Source organism: Cetorhinus maximus, chromosome 10 (genome assembly GCF_964194155.1).
Source record: "Cetorhinus maximus chromosome 10, sCetMax3.hap1.1, whole genome shotgun sequence".
In the NCBI taxonomy this organism is placed as follows: Eukaryota; Metazoa; Chordata; class Chondrichthyes; order Lamniformes; family Cetorhinidae; genus Cetorhinus; species Cetorhinus maximus.
Window position 1 is genome coordinate 125949899 of NC_135888.1, and position 26925 is coordinate 125976823.

General features: G+C 42.6%; 1 protein-coding gene across 1 annotated transcript; it reads left to right on the forward strand.

The window, feature by feature from the left end:
* Positions 1-19206: 19206 nt before the first annotated feature.
* Positions 19207-20474, forward strand: pou4f3 (POU class 4 homeobox 3). Its single transcript, XM_078549718.1, has 2 exons — positions 19207-19326; positions 19584-20474. Exons 1-2 carry the CDS (start codon positions 19207-19209, stop codon positions 20472-20474), a joined length of 1011 nt encoding a protein of 336 aa, XP_078405844.1.
* The last annotated feature ends 6451 nt before the right edge of the window (positions 20475-26925 follow it).

Sequence of the window (26925 nt, forward strand, 5' to 3'; positions counted from 1 at the left end):
GCCTTAAATGGGGGACCCCCTCATTTTTAAACTGTGTCCCCTAGCTCTAGTCTCTCCCATAAGAGGAAGCAATCTTTCAGCATCCACCTTGTTAAGTCCCCTCAGGATCTTATGTTGCAATAAGATCACATCTCTCTCACCTAAACTCCAGGTTCATTTTTTCAAGGTTTATCATGATGACATGTAAATGATATTTTCATCTTGAATATGGCAGGATTTACCATAGCTGTACTTTTTTGACAGTTAATGGTTTGTTTCTGTGTGTGCACTGACAGTCCAGATTAGAGAGAATTTTTCTGTACTGGACTAGCTTTTATGCAAATAGCCAGGGCAGAATTCTAAAGCACTTGACAATGCTCATTTGTACTGGAAACATTTTAAGCTAACATGTAGCATGCCAGTGACCTTTAAGATTATAATTGTGGGATTTTACGCCTTAAATGCAACATATTTCAGTTAATTGTGCAATGTGTCTCCAGTTTATTAGGGCAATGTTGTACAGGAGGTGCCCGTAGAGACTGAGGATGAGTTGATGGCCCTGAGTTACACTGCAGGGTCCTGTGTTGTTCCCTAGCCAGGGAAGGTAGGCTTCCATGTACGCGGCTCTGCTCACCAGCGTTCCAATTGTAATATTAAGCATAGGACCAACAGATCATTATGCCCTCCAGCAACACTAAAAAAGAAAGAATTGAAGTTAGGAGGGAGCTCCCGATGCACGTTCCTAGGCCTTCACTATATTGGATTTGAAGGAATGCAGATCAGAGTTGCACTACAAAATTTCCATTTGGTATTAAGCTTAAACCACTTTGTAATGACGCAAGTTGTGTAGTATAGCTGACCAATTAGTGTTTCATGTCATTGCTCTCCTTTCCTTAACACTGAGCATTCCAATTCCTGGAATGAGAGTCTAACGTAGGAGATTGGTGTGTTCTTTCTAACGGTAACACAATCATGAGTCATCTGGTGTTATAGCAACTCTGACTTTACAGAGTGGGGCCTTCATGAATTTACAAACACTAAGAACAATTTAATCACCAAATGAAATCACTTCAGAGGCAATGAAACATAGCATCAAAATTGTGGAATACCTCTTCCAAATATATTTATGTGATGCTGCTACATTAAAGCCCATTATTTAATATTCAAAATGTCACTGTCTTATGTTCATTACCCATTATTTTATTCTTTGGATAAATTTGCGCACTCAAGGTAAAGGGCATTATTTTATCGAGAAATAGATGTGCAAACAACACTTTCCCACTTTAGCTACTCAGGTCTACAAATCTAGACCCCCTGTTCTGCCACAGGAATGGTGGGATCCCGGGCCACCAATTGCACTCAGCCCAGACTCCATCCCAAATTGTGGGGATGGAGTAATTTCCATAGTTAGGATGGACAGCCCACAACACTAGGGGTGCATCAGAGGCACCTGCTCCACTGAACCAGGGTTGGTGACCCAGCTACCCTGATAAGAGACATCAAGGCCTGGGAAGGATAGAAAAAAATCTATTGTTCTAAAGGGAGTAAAATGTTATTCTTTCAGAAGTAATCAATCCCTTCTGGCAATTTTTAGGACCTTTATCAGGCCCAATGTAAGACTTGCATCGATTTTCAAATGGCATAGCTTCTGTCAGGCCTTTAGGATGGCAAACCCAGCATCATTTATTGTTTGATAATTTTAGCTTTAATTGACAGTTGTACAGAAGAAAGGATCCCTTTTCAACTGTGACATCCAGTGATAGTATCAAGCTCTCTTGTAATGGATACAGGAATCCTCTTTGGCCTCATCAATGTAATAACCCCAGGCATCAGAAGAGCACCTCCATAAGTCTTTCTGAATTCATGTTTCATACGCCAACCACCTTTGTGCCCCTTTGAATGAGATATTGCTCATTAGCTCTGATTTGTTAAACATTTTGATGCAACTTTTATTGGCTTGCTGGTCCATTTCAGAGGGCAATTTCAGAGTCAACCGCATTGCTGTAGGTCTGGAATCAAGTATAGGCCAGACCAGGTAAGGTCGGCAAGTCTTGTTCCCTAAAGGACACTAGTGAACTAGGTGGTTTTAACAACAACCCTGTAGTTTCATGGACACCATTACTGATACTCTATTCCAGATCTAGTTAAACTAAATTGAAAATCCCCAATTGCCCTGGTGTGTCTTGAACTCATATCTCTGAATCATTAGTCCAGGCCCCTGAATTACCAGTGGCAAACCTTTCCCAAATGCACTGCAGCAACCCACCTCGGCTTTTTCACCACTTCCCATGCACCTGCACCTCTACTGATCGGAAGAACAAAGGCAGCAGGTGCATGGGATCACCACAAGTTTCCCTCCAACAAAAATAAAAATAGCTGGAAAAACTCAGCAGGTCTGACAGCATCTGCGGAGAGGAATACAGTTAAAGTTTCGAGTCCGTATGACTCTTCATCAGAACTGAGGAACTAAGCTGGTTGAGGGGGGTGGGACAGGTAAAGCTGAGTGGAGGACCAGTGATAGGTGGAGGCAAAGAACAGATTGCCAAAGATGTCATAGACAAAAGGACAAAGGGGTGTTAACGGTGGTGATATTAGCTAAGGAATGTGCTAATGGTGACATTAAGGGTAGAAAGCAGGACGAGCAAGTAACAGAAATCCCTAGTGGGGGTGGGGTGGGGGGAAGGGATCGAAATAGGCTAAAAGGTGGAGATGAAACAATGGATGGAAATACATTTAAAAATAAGGGAAATAGGTGGGAAAATAAAAATATATTTAAAAAATATACATTATTGGAAAAAGAGGCATCGGAAAGGGGGTGGGGATGGAGGGGAGAGTTCATGATCTGAAGTTGTTGAACTCAATGTTAAGTCCGGCAGGCTGTAAAGTGCCTAGTCGGAAGATGAGGTGCTGTTCCTGCAGTTTGCGTTGAGCATCACTGGAACGTTGCAGCAGACCAAGGATTGACATGTGGGCATGAGAGCAGGGTGGTGTGTTGAAATGGCAAGTGACAGGGAGGTCTGGGTCATGCTTGTGGACAGACCGAAGGTGTTCTGCAAAGTGGCCACCCAGTCTGCGTTTGGTCTCTCCAATGTAGAGGAGACTGCATTAGGAGCAACAAATGCAGTGGACTAAATTGAGGGAAGTGCAAGTGAAGTGCTGCTTTACTTGAAAGGAGTGTTTGGGTCCTTGGACGGTGAGGAGGGGAAGTAAAGGGGCAGGTGTTGCACCTTCTGCGGTTGCATGGGAAGGTGCAGTGGAAGGGGGTTGAGGTGTAGGGGGTGATGGAGGAGTGGACCAGGGTGTCCCAGAGGGAATGATCCCTGCGGAATGCAGTCAGAGGGGGTGAAGGGAAGATGTATTTGGTGGTGGCATCATGCTGGAGTTGGCGGAGGATGATCCTTTGAATGCGGAGGCTGGTGGAGTGATAAGTGAGGACAAGGGGGACTCTATCATGGTTCTGGGAGGGAGAGGAAGGTGTGAGGGCGGATGCGCAGGAGATGGGCCAGACACGGTTGAGGGCCCTGTCAACCACCATGGGTGGAAGACCTCGGTTAAGGAAGAAGGAAGACATGTCAGAGGAACTGTTTTGGAAAGTGGCATCATCAGAACAGATGTGACGGAGGCGAAGGAACTGAGAGAATGGGATGGAGTCCTTACAGGAAGCGGGGTGTAAGGAGTTGTAGTCGAGGTAGCTGTGGGAGTCAGTGGGCTTGTAATGAATATTAGTGGACAGTCATTCACCAGAAATTGAGACAGAGAGGTCAAGGAAGGGAAGGGAAGTGTCAGTGATGGACCATGTGAAAATGATGGAGGGGTGGAAATTGGAAGCAAAATTAATACATTTTTCAAGCTTCCCTCCAAGTCCATCCTTGGACTTGGGAAATATGACACCCTTCCTTCATCGCCCGGTCAAAAGCCTGGAAATCTCTACCTAACACCTCAGTGGGTATACCTACATCACATGGACTGCAGTGATTCAAGAAGGTGGCTCACCTTCACCTTCTCAAGGGTAATAAATGCTGGCCTGGCAAGTGACAATGAACAAATTGTTAAACAATGGTTAGTTTTAAACTTGAACTCGTGATCTTATAAAGTGAATTGAGAGTACCATACATGATTTCTTTTAGTTACCACACAGCAGCTTGTGTCCCTCAGCCTGGGTTGTATTTGAATATTGTTCAGAGCAGTGAAAAGAGAATGGGTATCCAAAACCTTGCCAATTAGGCTTCATGTGGCCTCCAAGCTCCACCAATTCACTCCGCAAAGCTCCGTAAACTCAATCTGTTATGGTGAATAAATTATGAATCAGAACACTTAATTTAATGACAGCAACGTATCTTAAGATATAGGCATAACATTGGAAATGCAGAATTTAAACTTGTGTCCCAAATGTCCTGAGTATGCACTGACTGCAGGGACAATCATTCGCCATCAGAATTATCAGAATTATTCCTGCATGGAGAATTCAAGGTCAAACATTTGTGATTCTCTGATAACATGCTTGCAGTAGCTGTGTCCACCAGCACATACTCAAAATTGCCCTTGCCCATTGCTCTTGAGGCTCCATTGTATGAGCCAAATGAGATCCATGGATACCAAATTCTTGCATATCCTTGTGCTCTCACTTTGCCCAATGTTAACTCTGCAAGTGGATGGATTTTGAATGGGTTCAAATTGGACCCATTGAGTCAACCAATTCACAGATACTATCTATTCAAGTGTAGTTTTCATTTGTGAAAAAAATGAGCATTTGCTAATCTTCAGATGTGGGCATTAATTTACCACCTCCCCCCAATCCACTCAATACACCTGAAGGTGCTCAGTTGCAGAATATGTAGCAGGGAGGATAGGGTCTTATCTCCATCCTCGATCAGCTTTACATTTCTAGTATGTGACACATTCTCCATTGCAAGAGGGCTTGGGAGTGGTCAAATGTCCATCCTCTTGGATGAGGCATATTGCAAGCAATGGAGGGGGAACTATAAAAGGAGGGAAGGTCGGAAGATTTTGTTTTAAATAAGTAAGCTGATTTTGCATTGCCCAGTGACAAGTGCAACACTTAACAATTTATTTGAGCAGTAAAGTAACTACATCTCTCCTATGAATCACCCATAGCTTGGTTTAATTTCCTTAACGAAGAAGATCTGTCTTGGTAACTGTAGCTTTACTCAGTTTCTTATCAATTATTCAGTGTCTAAGTAAAGCTAGATTTTTCCAGATCACATTGTGTAATGGAACAAGGTTTTTTTTTTTGGCCTGAATTTTTGAAGTAATTTTCTCTCTCTCTCTCCCTCTTTCAGCATTGTACAAAAACAGCCAAATAATGTGTAATCATCAAATGGGTAACTTAGCCTAAAGTTTACCGTTGGCAATATTAACAGACAAACTGTTTTGGTATAACATTCCTCTATGTTGACACTGTAAAGCACAGAAGCAGGCCATTTGGCCCATCATGCCTTTGCTGGCTCTCTGAAAGAACAATCAATTTTAATTCCAAACCCCTGTTCTTTCCCATACCTTGTCAAATGTTGCTTTTCAAATTATTTTTCCACTTTCCTTTCGAAAGAGATTATAGATTGTGCATCCGTCACTGCTTCCGCCCGGCGTTCTAGGCCATAGTAAGCTTCTGTGTAAAAATAAGTCTCCTATGGTATTTCTTCTTTTCCTTAAGGTGCAGCCTCCTTGCTGGAATATGATTCTGCGAATGCTCAGCAGCCTTCTGGCTATTCTTCATGTCTGATCACAGGGTGCCAGCCAGATATTCAATTATCGGTGAACATCATAGCCAAGCCCAGTCCTCACCTGACATACACACTCATGGGGCAGAGTTTTATGTTGCGCTGGGGTCCCTGCCCCCCACCCAATCCCCCCCCGGGCATAAATTTTTTGGGGGAGCCTGCCCCCACTCCGGCGGGTTTCCATGCAGTCATCTAACATTCAGCATGGCTCAGACCGGACTTCCACCCCCATCTGGGGATGAAGTCCCACCACCAAGAGCTGCCGACCAATCAAATGGCCGGGAGCTCTCTGATCCCAGTAGCACCACCTGGAGCATATGAACAAACAAAATAGGAGCAGAAGTAGACCATTCGGCCCATCGAGCCCGTTCTGCCATTCAATAAGATCATGGCTGATCTGTTTGTATTACTAATTCTACATTCTCATCTACCCACGATAACCTTTGATTCCCTTGTCTAACAGGAATCTATCTATCTCTGTCTTAAAAGTATTCAATGACCCTGCCTCCACCCCATTCCGAGGCAGAGAGTTCCAAAGTCACACAACCCTCTGAGTGAAAAAAATTTCTCCTCATCTCTGTCCTAAAAGGGCGTCCCCTAGTCCTGGGCTCACCCACAAGAGAAAACATCATTTCTGCATCCGCTTTGTCAGGGCCGTTCAGGATCTTGTATATTTCAATCAGGTGTCCCCTCACTCTTCTAAACTCCAATGGAAACAAACCCAGTCTGTCTAACATTTCCTCATAAGACAACCCACTCATTCCAGGTACCAATCTAGTAAACCTCCTCTGAACTGCCTCTAGTATATTAAAACCCTTTGTTAAATAAGCACACAGTATTCGAAATGTGGCCTCACCTTTTCACAAAATGCTTTCCTACCTATCTTTGTGTCATCTGTATATTTAGCTACCATGCCTTTGCTGCCCTTATGTAAGGCATTGATATAAATTGTAAGAAGTTGAGGCTCCAGCACAGCCCCTGCGGTGTTCTGGTGAAGAGTCATACGGACTCAAAACATTAACTGTATCCCCCTCCGCAGTTGCTGTCAGAATGCTGAGTTTTTCCAGGTATCTTTGTTTTTGTCCCTGTGGGACTCCGCTCGTTTCATCCTGCCAATCAGAGAATGACCCATTAATGCGCAGTCTCTGTTTTCTCCCAGCCAGCCAATTTTCTATCCATCCTAATATGTTACCCCCGAACCATGAGCTTTTATTTTCCACAATAACCATTGATGTGGCACCTTATGGAATGCCTTCTGGAAATCCACGTACAGTATGGCTACAGGCACATGTTACTCCCTCAAAAAACTCCAGTAAATTGGTTAAACATGGGCCAGAATATTGCTGTCGGCATGAAGGGGCGGTCCTGACACACCAACACGCAAAATGACATGCGATGATGTCCGGCGTGTGTCCCGACATCATCACGTGTCATTTAGATATTTAGTTCAGCGGGCATGCACTGGAGGCGACTGCGTGCCCACCAAACTATCAAAGTCCTATTAAGGCCATTAGGAAAGTAATTTAGCTAATTAACAGCGCTGTCCGTCCAACCTTAAGGTTGGCGGGCAGGCAGTGAGCCCGTGGCCTTCATATTTTTCAAGAAACCTCACCCACAGGAGGGATGAGGTTTCCTGAAGGTTTAATAAAATCAATAAATAAATTTTGCTAAATTGACAAACATGTCTCAGCTCATGTGACACTGTCACATGCGGGGTCATGTCTAAATAACTTTTCTCTTTATTAAAAAGTTTCATTATGTACTTAACCCTCCACTTGAACTGCTTCCTGTACCATGGTGCCATGGCCAGCCTGCTCATCCACCTTGCGGACCTCGCTTTCGGTTACACAAGTTTTAAGCATCTCAAACCTGTTTGATAGTTGCAAAGTCTGAGACATCTTCACTCCTGTCTGCTCGGTCATTTTACCTGCCTCAGTCATGGTCACATCCTCCTCTCCCTTACTGCTGATTAACACTATTCTAAGAGGTGTGATGTCTTCTGGAGCAAAGTGTCCAGGTATTTTTCCCCCTCCCTTATGTTGCGCAGTGCCTGCAGTTCTGCTTCCAGATCAATAATCCTGATCCAGAATTCCTCCAGCTGCTTACACTTTCCAGAGATGTGTTTGCCCTGGATCGTCTTGGTGTCCAAGAGCACCCACATTCCACAGCTGCAACATAACACCTGCCCTGCCATTATTACACACGTTATTTAGTTACTTTCTGAATTAATTTAGAATAATCCCTATGTTTACTGCAATTTACTGTGCTTGCTAATTGCTAGCACGACCCACAAATAAAACTGAAGGTTATATGATTCCATTATTTTATTTAACAGCTAAATTAACTATTTTGTTTTGTATTTAATTTTAATTTAGCTTTAGTTCTTTTTATTTATAGGTCTACCTTAACTCTTGTGTCCTAAACTGGCAATTAACACACTATGGCCACTGCTGGGACTGCATCCAGTCCCCAACAGAGATTGTCTCTGGAGCCAGATGGGGAGGTAAGTGGGAGGTTTCGGCAGACCAGGTTAGCAGGTACTGATGAGGGGTGTTGGCTGCCAGGGTGAACAGCCAGGAGGGGGGAGGGGTGGGGGGGGGGGAAACCCAGGAGGCCCCTTCCCCCTGGAAGACAATGGGGGAAAGGGCCTCCGATGGGCCAAGGGGGTCTGTAAAGGCAGTATGCTCCCTTACTCCCCAACAGCCCAAGAGTGAGAGCTGCCAGGCATCCCATTTGGCATGGCCTCCGCCCGATACGGGAAAAATTGCGGTGAGGTGGGAAGAGGCCCCTAAGTGGCCAATTGCCCCTTCTTTAAATATACAACGTAATAAAGTTTAATCATTGTAGCTGGTATGTAAAAAAAAATGTTTTGCATCTTCGAATTTTTCTAATTGCACCACAGTCACTGTTGATGAATGACAATTTTTCTATAAATCGCAGCAGTTTCATAAACAGCTGAGTATATATGGCAGGTTTGTGACTAAACTTCCCTCTCGTGCTGCTGTTGTCCTATACTTTTTGTATTGATGCAAAGTGGTTTTGGTTTATCTTTGGCATGCACATAGCAATATAATTCAGGCTTCAGATCCTAATCTGACTCCTAGCTACACTAAAGCACAAGGATTGTGTGATCCTTTCTTTGTAGACTGTCTTGTACTTTCTTGGCTTCACACCAGATCTTGTGTAAAGGTATTCTTTTAATGTTCAGACATTTAATTGGATTGATCGGAGATTGTATAAATGTAATAATGAGTCTATTCAATGGAGCCGATCTCTTCTATCTTAAAAAGAACTTACACTTGGAAGCAGAGCTCTGCGAATGCATTGCTTTCTTGTGGCAGTGTGTGATCTGCAGCCTGTGGGTATAAATGCAGTCCTCCCAGGTGTGCTTCCTTCTGTACAGTCAATAGTCTCAGACTGTTCATGCACTTTAACAAAGATCCTATGGGAGGGAGATATATGCTAATTAAAATGAACCTTAATTGCATGTACATTTCGTGCCTTAAAATGAACATAAAATTGTTAATTATATCCACTTTGTCCCTTAATTACTTTAATTGATGTTTTTTATTTGCAACATCTTACTTCATCAATTATCATTGAAAACTTTAGATTGATGTGACAACCTCCAGCGTTAGAAATGCAAAACTCCAAGAATGTCAGTATCATCAACATATTGCACATTACCCACAATAAACTATATTTTCCTTTACTAAACCGAATATCAAACTTCAACACAGTAACCCACAAAAATTGAATACTTATTAGGTTTGTTTGTTCCATTACTAATAATAGTAAAACTACAGGTCATTAGTTTAATCTCAGTGGTGGGAAAGCTTTTAAGAATGATAATCTGAGATAAAGTTAACAGTCACTTCTACGGGTGTGGATTAATTAAGGAAAGCCAGCATAGATTTGTTAAGGACAGATCATGTTTAACTAACTTACATTTTTTGATGTGGCAACAGAGAGGCAGCATTTGATGTGTACATGGACTTCCAAAAGGTGTTTGGTAAAGTGCCACATAACAGGCTTCTCAGCAAAGTGGAAATATGTGGAATAAAAGAGACAGTGACAGCATGGATATGAAGTTGTCTGAGTGCCAGGAAACAAAGAGTAGTGATAAATGGTTGTTTTTCAGACTGGGGGAAGGTATATAGTGTTTTTCAGGAGCCAGCATTAGCACAATGGCTTTTATGATATATATTAATGGCCTAGACTCGGATGTACAGGGCACAATTTCAAAATTTGTGGATGACACAAAACTTAGAAGTATTGTGAACTGTGAGGAGGATGATGATAGACTTCAAGAGGACATAGTCAGGCTGGTGGAATTGGCAGACAAGTGGCAGATGAAATTTAATGTAGAGAGTGTGAAGTCATACATTTTGGAAGGAAGAATGAGGAGAGGCATTATAAAATAAAGAGTAAAATTCTAAAAGAGGAGAAAGAGAAGTGGGACATAGGGCTATATGTGAATAAATCATTGAAGGTAGCAGGACAGGTTGAGAAAGCAATTACTATTGCTTATGGAACCCTCAGCTTTACAAATAGAGATTTGTGTACAAAAGCAAGAAATTATGGGAAGCCTATATAAAACACCGGTTCGACCTCAACTGGAGTGTTGTGATCAATTTTGGGCACCACACTTTAGGAAGGATGTGAATGCATTAGAGAGGGTGCAGAAAGGATTTCTGAGAATGGTTCCAGGATAGATTGGAGAAATCCTGATGAAAGATCATCCCAACCTGAAACTTTAACTGTGTTTCTCTCCGCAGATGCTGCCTGACCTGTTGCATTTTCCAGCATTTTCTGTTTTTATTTGATTTCCCGCATCTGCAGTATTTTGTTTTCGGAGAAATTGGGGCTGTTCTCCTTAGAGGGGAGAGATTGAGAGGAGATTTGTGTTCAAAATCATGAGTGGTCTGGACAGAGTAGATTGGGAGAAACTGTTCCCATACCTGGAAGAGTCAAGAACTACAGACACCGATTTAAGGGGAATGAGTAAAGAACCAAAGACTATATGAAGGAAAAATAGATACGCAGCAAGTGGCTAGGATCTGAAATACACTGCCTGAGAGTATAGTGGAAGCAGATTCAATCAATCTTTTCAAGAGGGGATAATATCATTATCTGAAGAGAAAATAAAAATCTGGGCTCAGGGGAAAGTCTGGTGGGAAGTAGGGCTAGCTGGAGAGCTGGCATTGGATATGAAGGGCCAAATGACCTCCTTCTGTGCTGTAACTGTACTATGATCCTATGGAAAACATATGTTTGCTTATTTTAGGGTGTATAGTGAGAGGGATAACAATTTTATCCATACAGATCATTTTAAAACTGGTGAGACCACATCTTGTGGAGTTTTGGTCTGACTTTCAAAAAGAATATTCAGTTATTGAGGTGTGCTCCTGTGCAGCTTGGGATGCTTTACTATGTTAAAGGCACTATATAAACACAATGCTTTACTATGTTAAAGGCGCTATATAAACACAACTGTTCATTGTACATTTGAGGAAACTTTTCCGCTGGAGGTTAGATTGTATATACTGGGGGGTGAGCAAGGACTGAACTCCAGCCATCTGACCTGGCTGCATATTGGCTCAAAAGGTTTTAAGCTGTTTTCTTGATCAGGGTGCCCCTCACCACCACCCCTACCCCTGTGCCCCCCTAACACCTCCCCACATCCCACCAAAGAGCAGCGATGAATAAGCCTGGAGGGCGATGTGCTTTCAAAGTCTTTGAAAACACATGCACAGCTGACTCAATACCTTGCGGACACTATTTCTGTTGTGTGATGGTTTATTCTGGTCTTTTGTCTGTTTCTCAGAAGCCCCAAGGCAAAAACTACTGACTTTAGCCTCATCTTCACCAGCATCACGGTGCCTTTTCTAAGGTCGGCGTAACAAAGAAGAAAGGCTGCAAGCTGCCTGTTCCTTCAGTAAGCATTTCACCTGTGTTTTAAAGTTGTTGCAATGCAGTAGCTACACAGTAACCCAAGTCAAGCGGGGGAATAGTGACCAGAATTGAATGTGCTCATACTTAATGCAGGATTTATATTTTTCCATTTGCCTGATGTTCTGCAGCAGATACAATTGAACTTGTTGGAGCATTGAATTTTACTCCAGACCTCAGCTATATTTGCACCTGTTTGTGGCATGTGGAAATTGTTTTTTTTTTGTCTCCTTTCAAGAGGCTTAGTGGTAGGTTCTTTCTAATTGTAATTGGTCAGATCACAGGATTGTTACAGCCATTTGGCCCATCTTGTCTGCACAGGCCCTCCAAATGAGCATCATGGCTTAGTGACATTCTCTCGCCTTTTCCCCTTGCACATTGTTTCTATTCAAATAATCACCCATTGCCCTCTTGAATGCCTCAATTGAACCTGCCTCTACCACACTTCCAGGCAGCGCATTCCAGACCCCAATCAGTCGCTGTGTGAAAAAGTTTTATCTCTCATCACATTTGCTTCTTTTGCAAATCACTTTAAATCTGTGCCCTCTCATTCTCAATCCCTTGATGAATGAGAACAGTTTCTCCCTATCTACTCTGTCCAGCCCCCTCATGATTTTGAACACATCTATTAAATCTCCTCTTAGCTTTCCCATCTCCAAGGAGAACAGCCCCAACCTCTCCAATCTACCTTCATAAGCTTCCCATCCCTGGAACCATTCTTGTAAACCTCTTCTGCTCTCTCTGCAATGTGATCACATCCTTCCTCTAGTGTGGCACCCAGAACTGTACGCAATACTCCAGGTGAGGTCTAGCTAGTGTCTTATATAACCTCAGAATAACTTCCCTGCTCTTGTACTCAATGCCCCTATTAATAAAGCCCAGGATACTATATGCTTTATTAATTGCTCACTCCACCTGTCCTGCCACCTTCAATGATCTATGCACATATATACCCAGGCCTCTCTGCTCCTGCACATCCTTAAGAGTTGTACCCTTATTTTATATTGTCTCTCCATGTTCTTCCTACCAAAATACATCACCTCACGCTTCTCCACATTGAACTTCATCTGCCATCCAACTGCCCACTCCACCAGCTTGTGGATGTCCTTTTGAAGCTCTATACTGACCGCCTCACAGTTACAATGCTTCCAAATTTTCTATCATCTGCAAACTTAGAAATTGTCCCTTATCTACCAACGTCTAGATCATTAATATATATATAAGGAAAAGCAAGGATCCCAATCCTGACCACTGGGGAACTCCACTACAAACCTTCCTCCAACCAGAAAAATATCCATTGACCATTACCTGCTGTTTCCTATCCCTCAGCCAATGCCCCGATTTTAAATAAAAACAGAAAGTTTTGGAATAACTCAGCAGCTCTGGCAGCGTCTGTGGAGAGAGAAACAGAGTTAACGCTTCGAGTCCAGTATGACTTCTTCGGAGCCCGATTGTAATCCTGTGCAAATAGATGGGTTCTGAGGTGGGGTTTAAAATCTCGCCCAGCCAGGAACCCACATAAAAATGCTTGGTTGGGTACTGAAAGAACATGCCCCGCCCTTGTTCTGCCGTGTGTGAATTTCATCTCCGAGCAGAGATGCAATCAATTATGCATCTGAATGCGAATGAGCGTGCAAGGCCAGTGACGTGACACCCCTTGTTCTGATCCAGTTAGACCGAGAAGCAGATTGTCTTCTTTCCCTGTTATTGTTGTCCCCGAGCCTCCCAATTCTTCTCTCAAGGTGCAACGTCAATACCAGGAGCCAGCTTCATTAATGTTTCAAAGACTTAATTAAACCGAAACACAGTTGGTTAAGAGCAAGTAGTGTGTGTTCATCAGAACTGTCGCCCCAGACTTTCTACCGGCTTCAGTTTGCTTGGTATTTTCACCGTGCTTTGGGTGCAAGTTTCTTCAAAACTCTACCCTCCCGCTCTAAAAACCCTACCCTCCCCATTCTAAAACCTCTAACAACCTGTCTAAAAACTCTATCCACCCCCACCCCCCGCTAAAAACTACCCTCCCTTCCAAAACAAAAAAAAATAAACAGAAGTTGAGTTGCCTGTGGCCATTCAGCAACTCAAAACGCATGTAACTTTGCCACAAACACACACCCACACACACACCCACACATCTAACACGATGTATGGTACAGGTAAGTATACACATCTGAAAATATGTTTGCATTCTGTTTCTTAAGTTAAAGTCGTTCAAGTTGGATAAAAATGATATTAAAGGCCCTGTAAGTTTCTCTGGCGAGCTAATGTATTACAGTGATAAATATTTCTGTGGATATTCAAACGGTTTGCGTATTCGTGTCAAGATTTTCCCATCAATACTTGTACCTGGACCCCCGTTAGTGTTCTGTGTCCGTAAACACGGCCTGATTTTCCTTTCGAATCTTTTCCTGAAGAGAAGTAACATTTTCTGGGCCAAATGTTTGCCACCCAGTGCTTATCATTTTATTTCCCATTTCATTGGCGCCATGAGTGATGAGGTCTTTCATGCAAATTCTCCTAATTTTGTCCAATCTGCACAGTGGATTCGCTCCGCTTTCTCCCTTTATTAACGTTTACTTACAGGAGGGCCATCTGAAAACGTTGAATAATGAAAAAGCAGGCAATGCGATTTATACAACTATTAATTACCTTCCGTCAGACAAGGCCTTGCTATAAATACTGCGTCACTTTAGATAAAAGTTTCATGCAGCTATTTAGGGGCCCTGAAATATAAATGATTTCGTTAAATTTTTTATAATAAATCAGTACATGTATATATGCGACAAGACGCTGATTTGCCCCCTCCCCTCAATAGGAAGGAACCGCTTTTCCCACAGCCTCGCTAATGCTCATATTCCATTTGTGCAATTTGTTGGGGGTTGATGGAGACTGATGGCATGCTGCAGATTTTTTTTTCCCCTACCGCCGGCACTTTGCTTCCCTGTCCTGTCGTCGCTTGGGGATGTGAGAAAACGTCTCTTAAAGCCTCCAGACGCCAAAGAGGATGACAGAAACAATTACTGGAAGAAGGGATGACTTGTCCATGGTGCTGAAGTGAGTTTTAAGTGCAGTTCTCCCCGTGCTGTTGAACTCCTTCCCTCTCAGAGAGCAATCTGGCCCTGCACACGCGAACCGAGCGAGCGGAGAGCAAGTGACTCCCGTGGATGGGAACTTTCAAATTGCGATTCTAGGTTTAATTTGAGACCCGGGGTTTCCATTTTGCGATTGCAAAGTGTTTTTTTTTCGCCGGTTTCGAGAAGTCGGAGTTGACTGATGAATGACCTTTTAGCAGGCGTACCAATTAACCTGGGACCACAAGTTTGTTAAGGTTGGGGGGGTGGAGGGTCGTTACTTTAACTCATCGAACTGATCTCATCGAAAATTCAAGGCACTATTGAGCCACTTTGCAGACCGCAGAATAAACGGATCCAACTGTAATCGGAACTCACTGGCTTTCCAAGCAATCTGTAAATTCAAATATTTCGTGTTATCTACTTCCTATATCTGAGATTAAATGCAAATAATGCTCTCTAACTTGATGCTATCTGTAGCCCTGTTAGCGCCGAATTGCTTTCCAGTTTATACTTTATTCTACAGGTAATTTTTGGAGTTTATAAATCCCTCCCTTAACCCGTTAGTCGACCTAATTCGCCGTTTTATTTGTATAACGTCTTCATTAAACACTATTACTAATTTCTGCCTCCCAAGACAGTACATTCCCAGCAGTCACCACAGGAAAAGGAAGTCATTGACCTCCACGCCAGGGTCAAGTTATTACTTACTAATAATTTATCCATCTGGCGTGACTAGTAACTAGGGAGCCTAGAATTGGAAGAAACAGGAAGGGAGAAAAAGTAGAAGAAGCTTCCACTGACTGTCCTGCCATCAACCGCCTGGAGCCTAGGCTCTGGAATTTTAAATATATGTTCGTTCATGGAATTAGGCATCACTGAAAAGGCCAACATTTATAACCTGTTCCTCTTGCAGTGGAGAAGATGCTGCTGAGAAGGTGTATTCTTGAATACACCCGACTGGCTTGCTAGGCCATTTCAGAGGGGAGTTAAGAGTTAACCACATTGCTGTGGGTCTGGAGCCACACCAGACCAGGTAAGGACGGCAGATTTCCTTCCTTAAAAGGTGGGTTTTTTTTTTAACCACAACCAGGTAGTTTTATAATCACCATTACTGATACTATCTCTCCCTAAGCTCTATCTCATTATCTCTCTTTCCTTAAAGACACTTATTAAAAGCTATCCGGCTGGACTTTTCATCACTTGTCCTAAAGTCTCCTTCTTTGGTTCATTGTCAATTTTTATCTGATATATTCTGTGAAACACACTGGGAAAGGTTTACTAAGGGAAAGATGCTTTATGAATGCAAATTGTTTATCACTTAATAATTAGTGGGATATGGTTTTCATCACAGCAACCTAATGAAGTGGACATAAGAACATAAGAACTAGGAACAGGAGTAGACCATTCGGCCCCTCGAACCTGCTCAACAGTTCAATAAGACCATGACTGATCTTCTTGTGTTTCAATTTCCACATCCCCATCTACCTCCGATAAGCTTTAATTCCGTTGCCTAACAAGAATCTATCTACCTCCGCCTTAAAAAATATTCAATGACCCCGCCTCCACCACCTTCTGAGGCAGAGAATCCCAAAGTCACACAACCCTCTGTGAGAAAAAAAAATCTCCTAATCTCTGTCCTAAAAGGGTGACCACTACTTTTAAAACAGTGCCCCCTAGTTCTGGGCTCACCCACAAGAGGAAACATCCTTTCGACGTCCACCTTGTCAAGGCCGTTTGAAGATCTTGTATACTTCAATCAAATCACCCCTCACTCTCCTAAACTCCAGTGGAAACATCCCAGCCTGTCCAACCTTTGAGTGAGTAGCTTCACCTCCTGTTGGTACAAAATGAAACACATTTGAACATTCACTTGCAGAATTGTTGTTACTAGCCGTAATGTTTATAGTAATTCACGAAAGAGTACGAAAAAAGCGGTAGGATTGTTGATGCTGGACAGAAATTGGACGATAATATTAAACGAAATGTGCTCATCCAGCCCATTTTAAAATCTGTGGTTTAGATTAATGGAGACGTACCGTACTCCACAATTCGACTCAGAAGTTGATTTAGGGCTGATTATTGGATTAAGGTGGACAAATGAACGATGACAAAACCCCAGTCAACCACTTTCCCTAAAGAATGTGAGAGTTTTGTTAACATTTGTTGCGAGAAGGATGTTTGCTACAATATATTGCAAAACGCGTATTTAATCTGGCAGCGAATGAAACAAAGGCTTACTCCTTCTGGATTGAGATCTACCCTGCAGGCGAAAATAACTTTCTTTAAACCGTGAAATTTTAACACACGTTAGGATGAATCTTTTAACGAAGAAAATTATATTCTGGAAATAATGCTTCCAGTTTTCCTTACAATCCATACCCAGTTCATCTTTCGTAATAGCGTGTTGTGAAAGTGCAGACATATCATTAGTAATATACACTAGAATCTATTATGAAATAATTCTGTTTCACCGTGCATGTGTTGCTATTAAATAATATTTCAACGCCTAAATAATTTATTTATAGATAAATTTTGCATTCATAATTCAAACCCTAATTAAATTATGGGTTGAGGCACGGATCGTGTATGTAACTGTGGGAGACTCTCTATGCTAACAGCTGCGGTCAATGAGGAGGATTTGTTTTGAATCCCCCAGAAAAATTCTAGACTCTGTCGGACGTGGATTTTGTACAGATCTGTTGGGCTTGCTTCGAGTTGAATCAGAAGTCGCTGGAATTAAAATGAAACCATTGCACTTTTGAAAGCTTTTGGTAAATAAATTCCAGGTGCCATTAACATTGGATGAATTGGATTAATAATCTTTATCCTCTTTCTCTCTCTCTCTCTCTCTCTCTCTCTATATATATATATATATATATATATACATATACATATAGTATTTATTTAGACATAGAGGATTCACTAGAATACTAACACGGCTTACAAGTATATTTCCCTTGAACTGGTAATTACATTGATCTTTCCTGAAACATGGAAATAGCAAAGTCTCCCAATTAGGCAATTTTTAGAAGTCAACCCTCATATTTTCGCTTGATGGTTTATTCTCTACTCAGCCGTGTTAAATATTCTAACATTGCCACCAAACTGTTAAAACCGGAGCAATAATTCTTGTTGTAAAAACTTGCCTTGTGCCTTAAAACTGCGTGGAGCAAGGAACCCGACAAAGAAGCAGTATTCAACTTCTAATGAAATTTCCAGTGCTCCAACAGATGATTACCTACTCCAACTATGTTGAAGCTATCAGAACTGGTTTAACAACAAGACATCTTGTTGTACAAGAGGGGGATTCATCCAGTTGCCTCTTGCCGTTTGCTATTTAAATTGACTTTGGTGAGTTTCTTCTCCTTATGGATGATAGGGAAAATTAAATCAATACTTAATGTACTGGTCAAAGTTAAAGGAAACTCCTTACAAGCATGATCCTTATTTAAAACATTGCTTTATACACAATATTGCGCAAGAGAATTATTTCATTTAGAAAGCCTTCCTTAAGTAAATTATTACTTTCCGGTTTATTTGTTCCACTTTTTTGAGTCTTCTCAAAGTCTTTCTGGTTGTCCATCCGTCCGTCCACCAGCCAACAAATCTGTTATGTTTTACATTAATTCTGATTTTTTTTAACCTTTAAGTTAGTGAAAATGAATCAATTGCCTCTACCTTGGCCAGTTTGTGGTAAGTCCAAATATAAGTGGGATGGAATTAACACTAAGTGCATTCAGTGCTGAGGTAAGACTGTCCCTTTTATATGATCATTGACACCAATTCCCAATCTGTCCGTCAGTAGCTACAGCCAGACTTGTTACTTGCAAGTGCGGTTATAAGAAACTTTTGGTCTATTCCACTGCAAATGACGTATATTTGCATATATAGATAAGTAATAAATATTCGAATATTATTAAGATCATAAATTGTGTTCAGTAGTCAACAGGATCAATTTTTCACGAGAGACCTGTACTTCCAAGAACTTTGCTTTGTCACACTTATGGAGTGTCCAATTCATGTTTCACTTATTTGATACACTACAACTAAAATGGCTTCAATAAGGAGATTTTTTTTTAAAATCCTACTTTGTTTTTAAGGTTGTGCCCTCAATTCGCAGAATTTTGTTCCGATGGTCACCGGTGTGGAGTTATTTAAAAATAATTTTGTTGCGTGGGTTAATAAGAGAAATAATCAGGGGGATATGCAGGTCATTGTTGAGTTTTGTGAAGAAAGGCTAGATGAAGCTCCTTTTTGTAGGTGAATGCGAAAAGGCTTGACTCCTCGGGCTAATTTCCTGCTTTTGTATGGATGCAACACGCCTGCGCGCTGCTGGCAGTTGTTGCTGGTAAGATGAGTAAGAAGCAGGTGGGGAAAAGAGGCTGTGCTATTGAAATAGCTGACGGGAGCAGGCACCAAGGCAGCAACGTCTATGTCAGGACTGTCTACCTGCAAGGTGTGCAATCATGATGGCCATGAACGGCAAACAGCACTTGAGCATGCATCCAATTCTCCAGGAACCCAAGTACCCGAACCTGCACTCCAGCTCCGAGGCCGTGAGGAGAGTTTGCCTCGCAACCCCACCGGTATGTCTATACATAATTACTGCTTTAAGGCACAGTTTTGACAGGCGCTGCTTAATGTTTTTTTCATGTCACCAGAACAATCGCGTAGCTTTTGTGCCTCTTCACATGTCTGTTCATCCAACTCTCTTGACTTCATATTAATTTTTATGACCTGGGCTTTGAGGAAAGATTTTTTTTTGTGTGTGTGTAAATGTTTTTTAATACTGAGTTGACAGAATTCCCCACTGACTGCAATGTGTGTGCATTCTTGCTTGCAGCTGCAGGGCAATATATTCGGCGGCTTTGATGAGTCTCTCTTAGCCCGCGCTGACGCTCTGGCGCCTGTGGATGTGGTAGCCCATAGCAAGAATCATCACCACTTCAAACCGGACATCACCTATCATACCATGAGCAGCGTCCCCTGCAGCTCGACTACTTCGACGCTGCCCATCTCTCCTCCTTCGACCATCTCCTCCCATCATGTCCACCCGGGTCACCAGATTTTGGACGCCGACCTCCTGGACATCTCCCCGAGCCTGGCAGCCCTGGGGGGGCCAGACCCCTCGTCCATGCTCTCCACGCAAGCCCACTCCCACCACCTCAACAGCATGGGGCACCTGCACCAAGCCATGTCAATGGGTCACCCTCACTCCTTCGCCACCCACAACGGCATGCCGTGCATCAACGAGGTGGAGGCAGATCCCAGGGAGCTGGAAGCTTTCGCCGAGAGGTTCAAACAGAGGAGGATCAAGTTGGGGGTGACACAGGCTGATGTCGGGGCTGCCCTGGCCAACCTGAAGATCCCCGGGGTGGGCTCCCTCAGCCAGAGTACCATCTGCAGGTTCGAATCGTTGACTCTCTCGCACAATAACATGATAGCACTGAAACCAGTGCTGCAGACCTGGCTGGAAGAGGCGGAGAACGCCTACAGGGAGAAGGCGAACAAGCCGGAGATGTTCAGCTCCAACGAGAGGAAGCGCAAACGGACCTCGATCGCAGCTCCGGAGAAACGCTCTCTGGAAGCTTACTTCGCCATCCAGCCCCGGCCCTCGTCGGAAAAAATCGCAGCGATCGCAGAGAAACTCGACCTGAAGAAAAACGTCGTGAGGGTCTGGTTTTGCAATCAGAGACAGAAACAAAAGAGAATGAAATATTCAGCAAATCACTGACGAGGAACTGAGTGGTGATGTTGGGTACAGCAAAACTTAAACAGGGATTTTCAGTGTCTTTGCTAAGGACTTAAGCCATGGACTTTAGATCAAACTAACCTTCTCCACTCTTGTCACAACAAAACTCCGAGAAAGGTCCGGTGCTTGGCATCTAATGAACGAAGGATGGTTCTTGTGTGTAACCCGGCATAGCTCTTCAATATGAAGATTTGCTATTAGCACGTTAGGACAGGCACATCTCTTGACTGGTCTCTCTCTGTCTTCCCCACCCCTTTCAATGTAAATCAAATGTATTCTTCAGTCCTTCCAACCCTAAGTAAGATCTCATTTCTCTTTCATGTTTCTGAAAACATAAATTCATGGACCATTCCCGAGTTGCAACGGCATCTTTTTTTATTAACGGGATTCACGGTGGGTCAGTGTACTGGAGAAAGACAGAGTTTCCAGCCTTCCGTTTTATTAGTATCCTTTAGCTGTTTCGTGCTGAGTTAATTACACAGCTAAATTAATATTTAATGTTATTTGTTTCATGTATTAATAATTACAAACATAACCAGGATATGCTGGGCTAACACTGTGTATCCATCACTCTCTTTATTCAGAGACAGTTCCTACAGATGTCCTCAAAGTGATTTTTTTTAACATTATTTTCTTCCTCTGTTCCATCACTAATTTAACAGCCTCGTTGTATTGTTTAATGAGCTCATAGCCCGTGTGCAGAAATATTAGATAGACAAACGCCCATCTCTCTCTGAGCCTGCCTCTCTCCAATGGGTTTCATTTCATTCCATGTAACGCGATGTGTGCAAGCAAGCATTGGGTAGGATCTGTACCGAGGATGCTGCACTCCTCTTGTAACTCGGGTTTTCACTGCCTCTGCACATAGTTTCGCGCTGATCCGGCAGATTTCCAGCCCGGAGCCCGTCTTCCACTCTACCCTGTCTCGTTAGGACTAGTACAGTACCTGGGCCGGGAATTCGGGCAGGGGGAGACTCACAGAATGGATTGGGAGGACCTAGTTGAAGAGTATGCGGGTAATATTTTGAATCACTGACGAATGAAATGCAACTGGGAAAAGTTCAAGAGGCCAGAAATAATATAAAGAGGCAGCTTGGATATTATGCTGATAATATCGGAGCCGACTCCTCACCCCCATTTTCGTAACGGTCTCTTCAAATGTATTGTGTATGTAAATAGATCTGTTTAAATGATTCGAATTTGTTGTATCCTCTACTGAGCAACACGTCTCCCCTTGCAGGCAGAATATTCACGAGTCATAATAACTCCTTCAACAATACCACCAATCAGGGAACTCTAGATCTTTGCACAATAAAGTTGAAGAGACTAGCGAAACGCGAGGCAGGAGGCTTCGAAATAATCTGTATAAATTCCCAAGTGCCTCTTCCTTTCAATACCTCCGGACTCGCCTTCATCGTCATATTTGTTGAGACCCTGTTCCGAAAACGATCTGTTTTATTTTGTGGGAGAGGGTGAAAGGAACGTTTGGTGACTGGTATTTCACTCATTGATAATTCCAATGATTCTGGGTGAATACAACTCTAGTCTTCAGGGTGTGATAGATAAAGGTTCCTTTTGAAACGTTAATAGTAACTATTTCTGTATTTGTTTTCTTTCTGTTAAGGACCGTCGCTGGATGTTGAGTTGTCTCATCATTTTCTTTCATAACTCCCCTCCTACAAGCCCATCTCTTCCTGTTTCCACTGGGTCTGTGTTTGCCAAGAGCTCATGTATTGCATTTTGAGGACAATGTTGTAACATTCAACGCTTTTAGACTGCAAATTGTTGGTCTTGCAGAACATGACCTTTTACAATAAAGCCCGAGGCTTGTATGTTATTCAAATTGTCTGTATATTGCACATAAATAATGTATTGCAAATGATAATGATGTTAGCAATAATACCCTCAACTTCGAACACCTTATCCTTATCTTTTTCCCCCCTGTTTGAGCGTGTGCAGTCTTTGTTCTGAAGTTTATTTCTTAAAATAAAGTCTTTATTATTGCAATTATCAAAGAGATTTCCTTTGCAATGCGTTTTGGTTTCTTTGTGGATTTCAATATCTTGTTTAACATGAATTATCTAGAAGTTCGTGAAGCACTTGCGGAGTTTTCTTTTGGTTTTTAAAAAAAAATTCATTCATGGAATGTGGGCATCGCTGGCTGGGCCAGCATTTATTTCCCATCCCTAATTGCCCTTGTTCAGAGGGCATTTAAGAGCCAGCCACGTTGCATGTAGGCCAGACCAGGTAAGAACGGCAGATTTCCCTTCCCTAAAGGATATTAGTGAACCAGATGGGTTTTTACAACAATTGACAATATTTTCGTGGTCACCATTAAACTTTTAAATCCGGTTTTTCTTTTCAATGAATTCAAATTCCACCATCTGCAGTGGCGAGATTCGAACCCGCGTCCCCAGAGCATTACCCTGCGGGTCTCTGGATTTCTAGTCAAATTTCTAGTCTCCCTTTGGTAGATGATTGAAAACGAATGTTGCATATGAACGAACTAAACAAGAGTTTCCTCTTTGGGCGTCCTCGGGAAATTGAGCGCAACTTGAAGTTGAAAATTGCGTTGTTTTCCGATGTGAGGCTGTGGTTCAAGAAACCGCCCGAATCATTCACACTTCGCCCCACCTCAGAGTTCCCGTGAATGATTTTAACAAAAGGTATGTAGGGAGTATCAGCTGATGGCTGCCCGGGACTATCCTGTGGATTTAAAGGCCGAGATAAAAGATTGCACGGTCTATTCTCTGGCATACAGATTAAGTTCATAGACTCCAACAACTCACTCAAAGCGGTTCTGATGCTTCTGTACCCACCGCACCCTCTGAGGAGGCAGTGTCCTAGCTGCTGCCTGACTCAATGAAGATAGAGGCAACAAAAACCAGAGAACATGCTATAAATTGTCACCACTCATCCCGAAAGAAATGGCAAGTTTGGATCGAGCCAGTATATTCCTCAAAAAGTTAGGAATGCTGTAACTGCATTCGGCCCAAAATATTCGATTTTGCCCCGAACTCAGTGACATGCTCTCTGATGGGCAAATTGAGATTTCCCTTGAGTACCGAACACATTGCGTTAGTCAGTATTTATTCAACTTACACCAAGTGATGTTTATTACTCTATTGTTTTCCAGGGTACTTCACCCCATTAACAAAACGAAACAGATTTATCTTTTGTAGGCAGGCATTAGAGAAAGATACAGCCTTACAAGTAACTCTTAAAAGCTTTGGGATGATGCTTCGACTGGACGGGGGTACCAGCCGCCACTAAAACCGCCACAAAGGCGGTTATGATTTCAGGAAACTGTGGGTCGCGGGTCGGGCAGCTTTGTCGGAATATTCAGCATCCCCGAACAAGACTGTGTTAATCTGTTTTCCTCCTTTATTTGAAATGAATCTATGTTCGAAAACACGATCATCGCCCGGGCGAGAGGGAAAGCGGGGCAGTTGTGCTGACAGAGAGGTGGAGTTCACTCGAAGTGGAAAGGACTCAAGCCTTGCTACCCGTCACCGATGAGAGTTTACCCCCTCAGATGCCTTGCAGACAAAAAAGGAACTGTCTTACCGATCACACACTTAACAAATTGCATTCCCCACCATTGCATTATCTCAAACATGTTGCAGGTATAACCCAGTTTACATAAGTTTGCCAGTGGAGTGCTGTGTCGCTCTAGTTTCTGTATTAACTAAAAATGTGGCAGCACCAACAGTTCTTAGCATTTTGAGATCGCTTGTGCCCCCCACCTCGCCTAGCATTCATGGGTAATTATTTTGGGACGTGGGTTTGCCCGAGCTTCTCATTCAGAAACATGCCATTCTATTCTTTTAAATAAAATGCCCTATTATAAGTAAATGCCTTATTTCCCGAAGCCAGCATTTTCTTTGCTCACTGTTTCCGAAGCCCATTTTTACTCAGGAGAATAGTTAATGGGTTAGTTATGGACCACACAGCCCGCGGTAAATTCAAAACCGGCCCATCGTTCATCTTGGCAGTCATGAGCTCTTCGAATAGTTCAGAGCTGTTCATGTAAATATGAATCAGCTTATTTTAAAAAAACCTTTTGAATCTCATGCGGGCTTTCTATTCCATGCCCCTTTTTGGTGAGAGCCGGGGCACACTGTGGGCACTCGCTGTGGGCGACGATTGAACCTTATACTCGGCCGGAGGAAGCTGTATTCCATGTGGATTCCTGATTCTATTTACCTTATGCCTTTTCAATGAAAGTTTATACATTGGCTAACGTCATATTATTTCGCTCGATGAAACACAGTATTAAGAATGGAAGTATTCGTATGATCAACAAAAACATGGATAGACAAATTGGGCGAGATAAAATAAGGCGGGGGGCACGCTAGTGTGGCGGTGGCGTAGTGGTGCTGTTGCTTAAGTAGTAGCGTAGAAGCTCTAGGCTAATACTCTGGGGACCCGGGTTTGAAACCCAGCCACGACAGGTAAAGCTATTGATCGCTGCTATCCTTACCTGTGGTTGATTCTGAAACGGCCTACTCAGCGGTGTCAATAGGAGGTGTTTTCAAGGGCAGTTAGGGATGGTTAATGAATGTTGGCCTAGCCAGCGACGCCCACATCTTATGAATGAACTCAGTTGGGCTGAGTGGCCCACTCCAGAGGAAGCAATCCATGAATAGTCCTAGGAGGCTCTTTCGGGTGAGTTTTTGCCATTATCCCAGCCATGCAGCTGAGAAAATGTGGCCTCTGGAAAGGACCTCGGCAGAACTGTTGGGCCGCGAATTCCCTCTGTGTCCAATTGTCTATATCGAGTAAAGTCCCGAGTTGCCTGGTGAAGCCCAGATAAACAGCAGTGTAAGGCAGAGACCGAGACAGTCACCTGGGCCGGTGTCTGAATATGGTCAGTGTGCTGCCTGTTTCAACCCTGCATCCTCACACAGCTGGAGTGCAGGGTTTGGTCGGGCGTATAGCTAATTCTTTGATAAGATTATAAAATATTAATATGATAAAACTATAATAAGATTTCAATAACATTATCTTTTGTTTTTTTAAAAGGAACTTTAAGTTTGCCTTTTTATTTAGCTTGGGGCCTGACACGTATTTTACAGTTGATTCATTTCACTGTTATTTGTCCTTACAATTTGGATCGTGGAAATAATGTAAGAATGAAAAAAAAATGTTTTAGTGAACTATTGCCTTCTAATATTGAGAGAGATGTGTTTTAAAAGCACCTAAAACGGTTTTATTCCTCCATCCCTAAAGGATTGTGATGATAAAAAATTAATGTAACAGCCCAAGTATCTAGTGAATATTTTACTGGAGAATTTCAATGAGTCAGACATCAAAGCCGAAGGTAGGATAAAAATGATCTGGAGCTCAATCTAGACGAGTTGTTTCCTACTGCTCTTCTCTCTTTAAGTCCCCTGCTCGCCTGTGAATCCGTCCGCTTTCCTCTCTCGCCCTAAAACAGAAATCCTGCCACCGATATTTGTTCCTAATCAAATTGCTGTTAATAATAAATGCCCTGATGCCCGCACATTATATTGCTCGTTTTGAAAATGTTCAAGACGGTTAATGCAATATTAATCGCCCAGGTTGATATAAAACAGGCAGAAAGCGAGTTGGAGATCCGAGCCGCAGTCCAGGAACAGGATTTCAGCACAGGCTCACCGAGGGTGTCCTACTCTGGCGGTAAGACTATTTCATGATTACTGTACTTATACTTAATGGGCCGTTGTCGCAGGAGCCTGTGAATATTCTGTCTGCGACTGAGGATAAAGATGGAATAGCAGATGACAATACTACTTCAATCATCTGCGATTTTACATATTAGTTGAATTAATGTATAGCCAGTTTCCAAGTGCTGTTCTGATTTGACGGTAGCGGTTTAACAGACAGCTCCGCTGAGAAATGCTCATTCTTCTATCTGCGTCTCTTCTTTTGGTGTGGAAGTGACAAGGTAAAAGGATCAACAGGTTTGAAAGTATAGTAAAACAGCATTTCAGATTTAAACGAAATCCTTAACAATTCGATTTAATTAAGGCGTTTCTCCTCGATAAAATGTGTAAAGTAAATCGGATTTAAGCGTTATTCCAAGCACAACAGAATCGAGAACTTTACCGAAATTCCGAAATGCAGAGTAAGGAAGCGAGAGGACAACCCAGTCTAATGGAAAATACAAACTCCCAGTTGTACGTTTAATTTTTTTTCATTCAAATTCACCTGCACGATTATAGAAAGGCTTCAGATAAAAATCATTGCACAGAAGAGTTTTGGAAGTATTTCCAAATCCCTGCCAAACACACATTTCTGGCAAAGCACTGCTGATCCCGCACTCTATTTTAAAAGAAAACTTTGGATGAGTGTTGTTTGTAGAGCTTGCTGGCTGAAGTTTTCACTCAGAGTGAATACTAAAAAGCTCTTCTTGTCTGATAAAGAGTAGACCAGGACTTGCAACGCATCA

Bases quoted from the DNA above. Each gene is read 5' to 3' on its own strand.
- pou4f3 (XM_078549718.1), top strand. From the start codon at position 19,207: ATGATGGCCATGAACGGCAAACAGCACTTGAGCATGCATCCAATTCTC. The intron at 19,327-19,583 runs GTATGTCTATAC...TCTTGCTTGCAG, and splicing joins TTTGCCTCGCAACCCCACCG to CTGCAGGGCAATATATTCGG.